This window comes from Panthera pardus, unplaced genomic scaffold (genome assembly GCF_024362965.1).
Source record: "Panthera pardus isolate Hobbes unplaced genomic scaffold, ASM2436296v1 HiC_scaffold_20, whole genome shotgun sequence".
Lineage (NCBI taxonomy): Eukaryota > Metazoa > Chordata > Mammalia > Carnivora > Felidae > Panthera > Panthera pardus.
Window position 1 is genome coordinate 66,511,261 of NW_026526766.1, and position 11,864 is coordinate 66,523,124.

At 40.2% G+C, this 11,864-nt stretch overlaps 1 protein-coding gene across 1 annotated transcript in view; it reads left to right on the top strand.

The window, feature by feature from the left end:
* The window catches only part of SLC44A1 (solute carrier family 44 member 1), a 200,813-nt gene extending 190,576 nt beyond the window's left edge, over positions 1-10,237 (top strand). Inside the window, exon 16 of the mRNA XM_019454294.2 lies at positions 9,150-10,237. Coding sequence (XP_019309839.1) covers positions 9,150-9,164 — 15 coding nt within the window. The 3' untranslated portion in view covers positions 9,165-10,237. The remainder of the gene's footprint in view (positions 1-9,149) is intronic.
* Positions 10,238-11,864: the final 1,627 nt, after the last annotated feature.

The following is an 11,864-nucleotide window of genomic DNA, read 5'->3' on the forward strand; positions in this document are numbered from 1 at the left end:
CAACACAGGAGTCTGAGTGATTCTTTTAAAATGTAAGTCAGATCCCATCAGTCCTCTGTTCACAACTCTCCAAAGGCTTGCCATAGCGCTCAGAATAAATTTCAAAGTCCCTGCATGATTCACCCCCCACCCACTCACCCACCTGCTGCTGCTCTCAAATCATTTCCTACCACTCTCCTTTCATTCACTCTGCTCTAGCCACAAGACCTCCTCCTGCACCTTGCTGTTCTTTGTACAACCAGGTATAGCTCAGGCCTTTGTACTTACTTCCACGTGTCTCATGCCCTCACTCTCTTCAGGTCTCCATACAAATGCTACCTTATCAGTAAGGCCTTCCTTGAACTACTTACAGAAAATAGTAACCCCACTACCACATTCCCTGTCTGGTTAATATCCTTTATTTTTCTATATGGCACTTATTATCCTTTGATATATAAAATCACTTAAGAACTATTTACTATCTGTCAAAAAAGTCTCTACAATTTTTTAAAAAGCCTCTGCAATTTTAATTAGAAGACTACTAGATTTATAAATTACTTTGGGGGTGCCTGGGTGGCTCAGTCGGTTAAGCGTCCGACTTTGACTCAGGTCATGATCTCACTGCTTGTGGGTTCGAGCCCCGTGTCAGGCTCTGTGCTGACAGCTCAGAGTCTGGAGCCTGCTTTGGATTCTGTGTATCCCTCTCTCTCTGTCCCTCTCCTGCTTGCACTCTGTCTCTCAAAAATAAATAAACATTAAAAAAATTCTTTTATAAATTACTTTGGAAAATATTATTTTTAAAATATTATTCTTCCCATTCAAAACTGTACCTGAAAAGAGAGTATATGTACCTCTGACCATTTCCAAGAGCCTCCTAGAGACAAATGGGCAAATGAGACCCAAATTCCAGTCCATACAATATGGCTAAAAGAATTGGAAACCTAGTCGGTTTTAGGCAGGCATATCATATGTGTATCCTAGTACCCTCAAATTCGTCTGATAAATACTTACTGAGCTCCTATTCTGTACTATGCACCATAAACCAGGTTTGATTGTGGACTTCTATTTCTGGCATACTTCCAATATTTTGCAAGGTTACCAAAAACAGTGAGTTGACTATATTAAATTATTATTTTTCACAGGTTAAAAATAGTTAAATGGTGACTCAGGTTTTTGAACGGTTGCTTTAAAGACCTTCTCTTTGGCAATAATTATCTCGTAAGCCAACTATCTGTTCAGACCACTCCTTGTTAAAAGTAATAAAACCTTATCACTTGGTATAATAGAATGCTTGGCATTCTGTTTCACTCTGTGGAAGGCACCTGCAGGATTGAAGAAAACTTATTCAAGGTGATATCACGTTATTAATAAGCAAGGTATAAAGAGTGACAATGATTATCTGGGCCTGGAATTTTGTCTTCCCTTTAGGGACCAAAGCTTTGTTGTAATGTGGTGTTCCAGAACAACCATAGGTGGATCTCTCTCTTCCTCTTTAGTGGTGCCAGAGATCCTACAGTATCACAATATACAGTTTATGTCTGATAATATTCAATCATGAGGACAGCTGAAAAAAGGGTCATAACCCTGAACTTTGGAACAAAGATGGCTTTCTGCTCAGCACAAGTTTTATTACACTGCATTACAGTGAACGCAGAAAGACAGCCCTGAGTTTTTGAATAAAATTTTTCCCTTTGAACTTGCTTAAAATTGAGCCCTACATTTGCCAAAATAAAATTAAGAGCTTCTGTTCATCAAAAGACACCATTAAAGAAGGGGCACCTGGGTGGCTCAGTCAGTTAAGCATCCAACTCTTGATTTCAGTTCAGGTCATGATCTCACAGTTCATGAGTTTGAACCTCACGTTGGGCTCTGTGCTGACAGTGCAGAGCCTGCTAGGGATTGTCTCTCTCTCTGACCCTACCCCAATCGCACAAGAGGTCTCTCTCTCTCAAAATAAATACATAAACTTAAAAAAGGAGATAGAGAAAAGACAAGCCATAGACTAGAAAAGTTATATTTTCAAAACACATTTGATAAAGGGTTCCTATCCAAAATTTATAAAGAACTTCTGCAAATGAATAAGAAAAAGACAACCCAAATGGATAAAAGGCTTGAACAGGCACTTTCCAAAAGAGGACACTTAATGCCCAGTGAGCACATAAAATGGTGCTTAACATCTTCAGTTATCTGGGCATGCAAATTAAAATCACAGTGTGAAACTAGAACCCACCCACCAAAATGGCTACAATTTAAAGTGTTGGCTAGGTTGTGGAGCAACTGGAACTCTCATTCACAGCTAATGAGAAAATAAATTGGTGCAAGCACATTGGAAGCTTATTTGGTGATATTATTAAAAGCAAAATACAATGTCCTAAGATCCAGCAAGTTCATACCTGTGTATGTACCCAATGGAAGTGCATGCATACGATATGTTTAAATCTTCATGGATGGATTATTTGTAAGAGCCAAAACTGGAAAAAACTCTGTCAACTATACTTCAATTTAAAAAAGTAATAAAAGCTAGAAATAATTCAAGTGTCCACAATAGTTGAATGGATTAGTAAATTGTGGTATATTTAAACAATAGCATACTACACAAAAATGAAAAAGAGTGAGCTGCAGCTAACTTGAAACAACGTGAACAAATCACACAGATACAATGTTGAGTAGAAAGCTATACACAAGGGGCGCCTGGGTGGCTCAGTCGGTTAAGCGGCCGACTTAGGCTCAGGTCACAATCTCGCGGTCCGTGAGTTCGAGCCCCGCGTCAGGCTCTGGGCTGATGGCTCAGAGCCTGGAGCCTGCTTCCGATTCTGTGTCTCCCTCTCTCTCTGCCCCTCCCCCGTTCATGCTCTGTCTCCCTCTGTCTCAAAAATAAATAAAACGTTAAAAAAAATTAAAAAAAAAAAAAAAAAAGAAAGCTATACACAAAAGAGTACGTACAATGTGATTTCATTGAAATCAAGCTTAAGAACAGGCAAAAGTCAGGGTGCCTGAATGGCTCAGTCAGTTAAGTGTCCAGCTTTGGTTCAGGTTATGAACACGTGGTTTGTGGGTTCAAGCCCTGCATCAGACTCTGTGCTGACAGCTTGGAGCCTGGAGCCTGCTTTGGATTCTGTGTCTCCCTCTCTCTTTGCCCCTCCCCTGCTCACACTCTGTCTCTCTCTGTGTCTCAAAAATGAACAAACATTAATATATATATAAGAACAAGCAAAAGTCATCTATGGTAAAAAAGAACAGAATAATGGTTACTTGGAGAGTGCTCTGACTGGGAGGGTGCATGAGGGAGTCTTCTTGGGTGCTGGAAATATTCTATATGTCAGTCTGGATGATGTTCCATGGATACAGACACATATAAAGATGTCATTATGCTTAAGATTTTTATATTAAAAAAACACTTGTGTACTTTACTATATTATGTTATAATTACAAAATTTTAATGTATATTGAAAGGGGCACCTGGGTGGTTAAGCACCTGACTCTTGATTTTGGCTCAGGTCATGATCTCAGGGTTGTAGGTTTGAGCTCTGCGTTGGGCTCTGCACTGACATGGCGGAGCCTGCTTGGGATTCTCTCTCTCCATCTCTCTCTGCCCCTTCCTCTCTCTCTCTCTCTCAAAGTAAATAAACTTCAAAAAAGTATATTAAAAAATAAAGTTTTCCAGGCGCTATTCTCTATTATGTGAAGTTAGACAACTGCCCCTTCTTGTTCCTAGCAGACAGCTAGAGGGCTATTCTTTAAAGAGGGTAAAATAGAATTTAGGGGGATATCACAAGTAGAGCTACCATACTTAAATCAGGGGGATTAAATGGAAGTCTGAATACTGAAAGAGAGGACCTGAGGCCTTCTCCCCCCTCATGGCTCCCAAAATTCAAGCAAATGGGCCTTCACCGACTAAGCAGGAAATTAGAAAATCATTCTCTGGGGAACCTGACTAGGCCAAGGGAAAACACCTAAATAAGCTAACACGACTTCTCCAACTCAAGGATTCCACCTGCGGCGCCTGCGTGGCTCAGTCAGGTAAGCACCTGACATCTGATTTCTGCTCAGGCCATGATCTCATGGTTTGTGAGTTCAAGCACTGACAGTGCAGAGCCTGCTTGGGATTCTGTCTCTCCCTCTCTCTCTGCTCTTCCCCTGGTCATGTGCCCATGCTCTTTTTCTCTCTCTCTCTTTCAAAATGAATAAATAACCTAAATAAAATAAAATAAAAGACTCAGCCAGATCACCGTTAGTGAAGCACTTCAGTGACAAAATCTTTCCACAAATGAAAAACTGCAACTAGTTTTCGTCTTTCTTAAATATGAATTACCAGACCCTTGAGGCAAGTCTCTATGGTAAGAGAGAGACCAAGAACAAGACAAAACAACAAAATGATTTGCAGGAAACAGACTGTAAAGTAGAAGAATACATCTTAAAAAGTACTAAATTCAGATAGAAATGGAAAAGAGTATATCGTGAAAATAGCTTGTTATTTAAAAGAGGAAGTTTCGGGGCGCCTGGGTGGCTCAGTCAGTTAAGCGGCCAACTTCGGCTCAGGTCATGATCTTGCGGTCCGTGGGTTCGAGCCCCGCGTCGGGCTCTGTGCTGACAGCACAGAGCCTGGAGCCTGTTCCAGATTCTGTGTCTCCCTCTCTCTGACCCTCCCCTGTTCATGCTCTGTCTCTCCCTGTCTCAAAAATAAATAAAACGTTAAAAAAAAAAATTTAAAAGAGGAAGTTTCAGGGGAAAAACAGCTCTTGAAAATTAACAACAGAACAAAAATGTAAAATTCAGTAGAAGAGTTAGAAGATGAATTTGAGGACATCTCTCAGAAAGTAGGGCAAAAACAAGGTGGAAAAGATAAAATTAGACATTCATTCCAGGGGATTCAACATTCAAATTATAGGCACTCCAGAGAGGTTGGAGGGCAGGGGTCAGTGGGAGGGAGAGAAAGGGAGAAGGGGGAGGGGAGAAATGTTATACATAAAAAAAAGATCAAGAATCAGAATGGCAATGGCTTTCTCAACACAGCACTGGGAACTACAAAAAAATGGAAGGATACTTTCACAGTTCTGAAGGAGAATGGTTTCCATTGTAGAATTCTCTACCTATACAAACTGAAATAAATGTGAGGGTAGAATAAAGACATTTCAGATATGCAAGGGATTTACATGGAATCATACCAATTATACCAGATCATAATCAAAGACTGTTAACCACTCTAAATGTTTTCTACAGGGGCTCCTGGGTGGCTCAGTTGGTTAAGCGTCCGACTTCGGCTCAGGTCATGATCTCACGGCTCGTGAGTTCAGGCCCGCGTCGGGCTCTGTGCTGACAGCTCAGAGCCTGGAGCCTGTTTCAGATTCTGTGTCTCCCTCTCTCTCTCTGACCCTCCCCCATTCATCCTCTGTCTCTCTCTGTCTCAAAAGTAAATAAACGTTAAAAAGAAAAATTTTAATAAAAAAATTAAAAAAAATAAATGTTTTCTACATAAAAAGAGATAATAATCACGATCAACTGTTTTTATTTCAAGGAGATAGAGTGAGAAAAAGCTAAGTCAGAAGAAAGTAGGATGATAAAAATGAAAATGAGAGTAAAATTTGAAACCATCTAAATTCCCTTTTTTTCAACAAGTATGTACCTAGTGCCTCCTTTTTGCCAGCACTGTTTTGAATGCTGAGGGTACAGTGGTGAAAACAGACAAAAGCCTTTGCCCTCATAAAGCACATTAGGGAAATGTTTATACACTATTATGTAACCTTTAAAAATATACATGAATATCAGGGACGTAGGAAATGTTTATAATATAATGTGAGGTGAAAAGAACACAGGGTTGGCCGAAGACAAAAGGGAAGTCATAAACCTGAAATAGGTATGCTACAATGGGGAAATTATGAGCGAATTTTTCTTTTTTAAAAATTCACTTTACTTTTATACTGGGTTTTCAAACAGATAAGGAAACATCAAAAATTTTTAAAAATAGAACTGGTAAAAATCCTATGTTGGCTGTTTAAAATTTTGTGCCAAGCATTTCATTTGGAAGGAGTCGCTGTTAAATATGTTTATTTTCTGAAGTCTTTGTAACTATTAACCCTTTGCTAATAGGATACTATTTGATAGTAGGATTCTAAAGGATACTGTATGTAAGTTCAGTTGCCATCTAAGAAACTCTTCTATAAAGGGGTATTATTTCTCTTCCCTAAGAGAGAGAAATTACCCACTCCTGGTGGGAAAAATATGAGTCAGAAGTCAAGAGTCAGATGCTTTAGCGACTGAGCCACCCAGGCACCCCAACCTGAAACTATTCTAAAATTAAAAAGTAAATTTAAATTTAAAAAATAGGAAGAAAGAACTCAATCTCAGACAAATTACGACTGGCCTGAGCCAAGTATTCAGACCACAAGACCGTAACTAAACATCAACCACTATCAAATGTCAGACTAATAGGCTCTGTTATTTTCTTTTTTTTTTTTTTTTTTAAATTTTTTTTTTCAACGTTTTTTTATTTATTTTTGGGACAGAGAGAGACAGAGCATGAACGGGGAGGGGCAGAGAGAGAGGGAGACACAGAATCGGAAACAGGCTCCAGGCTCCGAGCCATCAGCCCAGAGCCCGACGCGGGGCTCGAACTCACGGACCGCGAGATCGTGACCTGGCTGAAGTCGGACGCTTAACCGACTGCGCCACCCAGGCGCCCCTAGGCTCTGTTATTTTCAATCACAAGAAAAAAAAATCATGAAAGTTGAAACTACAAATGAAAATATGTAAAATCATAAAACATGGAACTGATGAGACAGCAAAGTTTAGAAAAGGTGTTGTGGAAAATAGGAAAGCATTGTAATTTCTTGAGTGAGGGACTTGAGGTAGTGAGAGGATTGACTTAAGGATTTATTCAGCCAACAGTGCAAAATGGGTTGCAGATGAGGAGGAATCTGCGACAGGGGATCAGCAAAAAGGCAGTAACTGGCGTGTGAGACAAAAGTCTCAAGACCAAAGCTCTAAAACGAAACTCAGGGCAAGGAGGGCAAGGGTTTCAAGCAATGGTATTCTTCCCCCCACCCCCCCAGTTTATTTTACTTTATTTATTTATTTATTTATTTATTTATTTATTTAATATAATTTATTGTCAAGTTAGTTAGCATACAGTGTATACAGTGTGATCTTGGTTTTTGGGGTAGATTCCCCCGACTCATCACTTACATACAACACCCAGTGCTCATCCCAACAAGTGCCCTCCTCAGTGCCCATCTCCCATTCTCCCTTCTCCCCCGCCTTCCCTCTCTCTCTGTTGGAAACTATTTTTTCCCCTTCCCTTCCCCCGTGGTCTTTTGTTAAGTTTCTCAAGTTCCACATATGAGTGAAAACATGATATGTGTCTTTTTCTGAATGACTTATTTCACTTAGCATAATACCCTCCAGTTCCATCTACATTGTTGCAAATGGCAGGATTTCATTCTTTCTCATTGCCAAATAGTATTCCATTGTATATATAAACCACATCTTCTTTATCCATTCATCCAGTTGATGGACATTTGGACTCTTTCCATAAATTTGGCTATTATTGAAAGTGCTGCTATAAACATTGGGGTACATGTGCCCCTATGAATCAACACCCCTGTATCCTTTGGATAAATTCCTAGTAGTGCTACTGCTGGGTCATAGGGCAATTCTACTTTTAATATTTTGAGGAACCTCCACACTGTTTTCCAGAGTGGCTGCACCAATTTGCATTCCCACCAACAGTGCCAGAGGGTTCCCGTTTCTCCAAATCCTCTCCAGCATCTGTTATTTCCTGAGTTGTTAATTTTAGCCACTCTGACCAGTGTGAGGTGGTATCTCATTGTGGTTTTGATTTGTATTTCCCTGATGATGAGTGATGTTGAGCATCTTTTCATGTGTCTGTTGGCCATCAATTGTATTCTTAGTGCCATATACAACCTGTTTTAGGCACCTGGGGATAAGCAGAGCTTACTGGGGAGACATGTATCAGGGGGGTCCTAGCCTGACTTTCCTGAACATTTGAATATTAGAACTACTTCATGTCCCCTTATTCAAGTCCAAGCTCTCCTGGTGTCTTGTCAGGACTGTATCTTATCACCTCTGCTTGTCCTTTCGGTAGACCTGTGCTTGTTTGATAGTAGAGCTGGAGTTAACGTTTCTTTTCTATTTTTAACCCATCCTAATGGGTTTTAAAAAGCTTTTTATTTGGAAAACATTTCAAGCTTATAGAAAAGCTGCAAGGATAAGAATAGTACATAGGGCACTATAGACTCTTGTTACACCTATTGTTATACATCTCTATGTGTGTGTGTGTGTGTGTGTGTGTGTGTGTGTGTGTATCTATCTATCTATAGATATACCCAATATTTTTGAGCCATGTGAGAATTATTCACATATATCATGGCCTTTTAGTCCTAATGACTTCCTTGTGTATTTCCTAAGAATAAGGATATCCTTTTATAAAACCACGGTATAGTTGTCAAGTTTGGTACATTTACTCAGTCATTGTTTCCTGAATTGAACTGAACTATGGGAACACCCATTATCCTGGTTTGACCTGTCCTACTGCTGAGTCATGGGAGTGAAAAATCTAAAGCCTCATTTGAATTTCAGGTTTGAGTCCTTGAGAAAACCACAGATTCAGATTTTTCAGATTACTTTCGAATTTGATTCATTATGTGGTTGTTTTTTTTTTTTTTTTTTTTTTTTTGATTCTGTGGTTCAGCTATTCTGAAAACATCCTTCTCAAAGAATAATGCTGATATCAGCATTGGTGGATACTAACCGGATGTTCATTATCAGGTCAGGCACTGTTCTGAGCACTTTGTATTTATTAATGCATTTAATCCTCACAACAGCCGTAAAGGAACATACCGTGACTGTCTTCATTTTGTACGTGGGGAAGTGTAGGCATGGGAATCAAATAGCTTGATCATAAATATATAGCTGATAAGGGTATAAAATCAAGATTTGAACCCAGGCTCTCAGACACCTTTCTTATTTGTTAATCTACGTGCTTGTGCGTGTGTGTGTGTGTGTGCGTGTGTGTGTGTGTATTTAGCCTTCTTACATTTCACAGTGTCTTCTCTACAGATGATCCCATGCTATTTCTTGTTATTGATTGATTCTCATTGTGTCCTGTTCCCCTAGGAGAGAAGCATTCATTTTCTTGATGTTTTATTTTGCAGCTGAAGCGAAGGTGACTGGTCCCATGAGCCCGGAAGAATGAATTCAGAAGAGGCTGTTTACACGAGGATCTCCCACTCACCAGCTGTTGAGACTCTGTGGATGAAGAGCAGGATCTTATTACCTCAATGGAAGTGTGCGACCATGTTCCCGAACCAACAGCAAAGTGGATTTGGTACAGTGGGGCTGCCTAATAAATGATTCATCAGAAGTATTTGATACAAATCTGTCTTGAAGCAATGTCTTCAAATTTAGTGTTGCCTTCTTATCTGGCCTCATGTATGTTTGTGTGACCTCTGCTGCTTCTCTCTCCAGTGCACTGCTGGCCTGAAGGCTGGATCCACAATGGAATTCTCTTCATTCAGGCTATTTATAGAGCCAGCGTGGGTTCCTAACTATTTATTGAATGCCTGTTTCATGCCAATCATTAAGCTGGATGCTTTAAAACATTTAATCTTCACAAAAATCCTATAAGGTTGCACCTACCATCTCTGTTTTGCCCACGAGGAAGAAGAGGCTCAGAGAGGTTGTGCACTATGTGTAAGATCACACAGTTGGCAGAATCGGGGCTCAAATCTAAAAGGCTCTTCACTTTAACACATTGCTTTGCCTATCACTACTGCAGGGATGATTAGCCCATCATATCATCACTGGTATTCCTCTTATAAATAGAGGTGGTGGGGGGTGGGGACAACACCTGGGGGGTTCAGTAGTTTAAGCGTCCAACTCTTGATTTTGGCTCAGGTCATGTCACAGTTGGTGACTTCGAGCTCTGCGTGGAGCTCTGTGCTGATAGCTTGGAGCCTGCTTGAGATTCTCTCCCTCTCTCTCTCTGCCTCTCTCTCTCTGCCCCTACACTGCTTTCTCTCTCTCTCTCTCTTTCTCAAAATAAATAAATAAAATTTAAAAAAAACAGACGTGAGGATGGTAGCGTGTGTGTATAGGAAGTGTCTGAGAGGGAGGGCCAGGGAGGCTTTAGAGACACTAAAAGAACACTATGTTCTTTTAGATTAAAGGTTGATAAACTGTGGCCTGTGTGTCAGATCCAGCTCCCAGCCTGTTTTTGTAAATAAAGTTTTATGGGAACACAGCCATCTCCAATCCTGTATGTATTGTCTATGACTGCTCTCTCTACAATGGCATAGTTGCATAGTTGTGGCAGAGATCGTATGGCCTGAAAAGCCTAAAATATTGATCCCTGTTTTAGGTGATTTAGGAAGAAAGCCAACAGTTTTCATTAAGGCCAATTTATTATTTTTCCCATTGGACTGAAAAACTACTTAAAGGTTTGTAATGCTGAGATAATCATCATATTCTAATGGTGGTGGTGGTGGTGGTGGTGGCGATGGCAGAGTGGGGGATGGGAGCAGGGGTGGGGGTGGGGGTTTGGGGGAATCTAACCTGGGAAGGTTAAGGGGCAGGGAGTAGAAGGCAGAGGTCTGGCCTGCGGGTTCCCAGTCAACTCCTCACCCCAGACACATCCCACTCATGTCCTTCCTATTCCTCCTGCCAAATCAAGTTTCCTAAAATAACCCTTTGCTCATAAACTTGTAAGTGGCTTCCCACTTGCAACATGCTCAAATCCCAACACCCCAGCCTGGAATTTAGAGACCATAACAATCTGACCCCTACTAATCTCTCTTTCCACCCTCCTCTTTTGTTTTTTTTTTAATCATGAGGAAGTCATGCCAAATGTGAGTTTATATTTCAAAGCCAATTTATTTGCCTTTGATTCACCTTTTTTTAGTTTTTAATGTTAATTCCAGTATAATTAACATACAGTGTTATATTAGTTTTAGGTATACAATATAGTGTTTCAACAATTCTATACATCATTCAGTGCTCATCATGATAAGTGTACTCTTTAATCCCCATCACCTATTTCACCCATCCCCCACCCTTTAATGTACTTTTATGTAAGCAGAGAAGTAAACATGTGAAAGTATTTGATAACAGGAAACCAGGCTGAGCTTTCCTATATGATGGCACTGCACCTAAGCTAAAACTTATAAACAAAAGGAAAATTTGTAAAGGTGTCTACTTTCTAACAGTAGACATTACGCATTTATATTTTGAAAAAATACTCTAGCTAAAACTTCTGTTTTGTTTTCAAGTTGTAATATAAGCTTTTCCCCAGGAGTGCCTGGGTGGCTCCATCAGTTGGGTGTCCGACTCTTGATTTCGGCTCAGGTCATGATCTCACGGTTTGTGAGTTCAAGTCTGATGTCCTACTCCACACTGCCAGTGTGGGGCCTGCCTGGGATCCTCTCTCTCTGACCCTTCCCCCATCAAAAATAGATAAACAAGCCTTAAAAATAAAAAAAGCTTTCTCCCATATTGGTGTGTATTTTTCATAAAGATAATTTTTCATGCTGCAGAATATTCCGTGTCTTTAAAAAAATTTTTTTAGGGGCGCCTGGGTGGCTCAGTCGGTTGAGCGTCCGACTTCAGCTCGGGTCATGATCTCACAGTCTGTGAGTTCAAGCCCCACGTCGGGCTCTGTGCTGACAGCTCAGAGCCTGGAGCTTGTTTCAGATTCTGTGTCTCCCTCTCTCTCTGACCCTCCCCATTCATGGTCTGTCTCTCTCTGTCTCAAAAATAAATAAACGTTAAAAAAATTAAAATAAATAAATAAATAAATTTTTTAAATGTGTATTTATTTTTGAGAGACAGAGAGAAACAGAGTGCAAGCAGGGGAGGGGCAGAGAGAGAAGGAG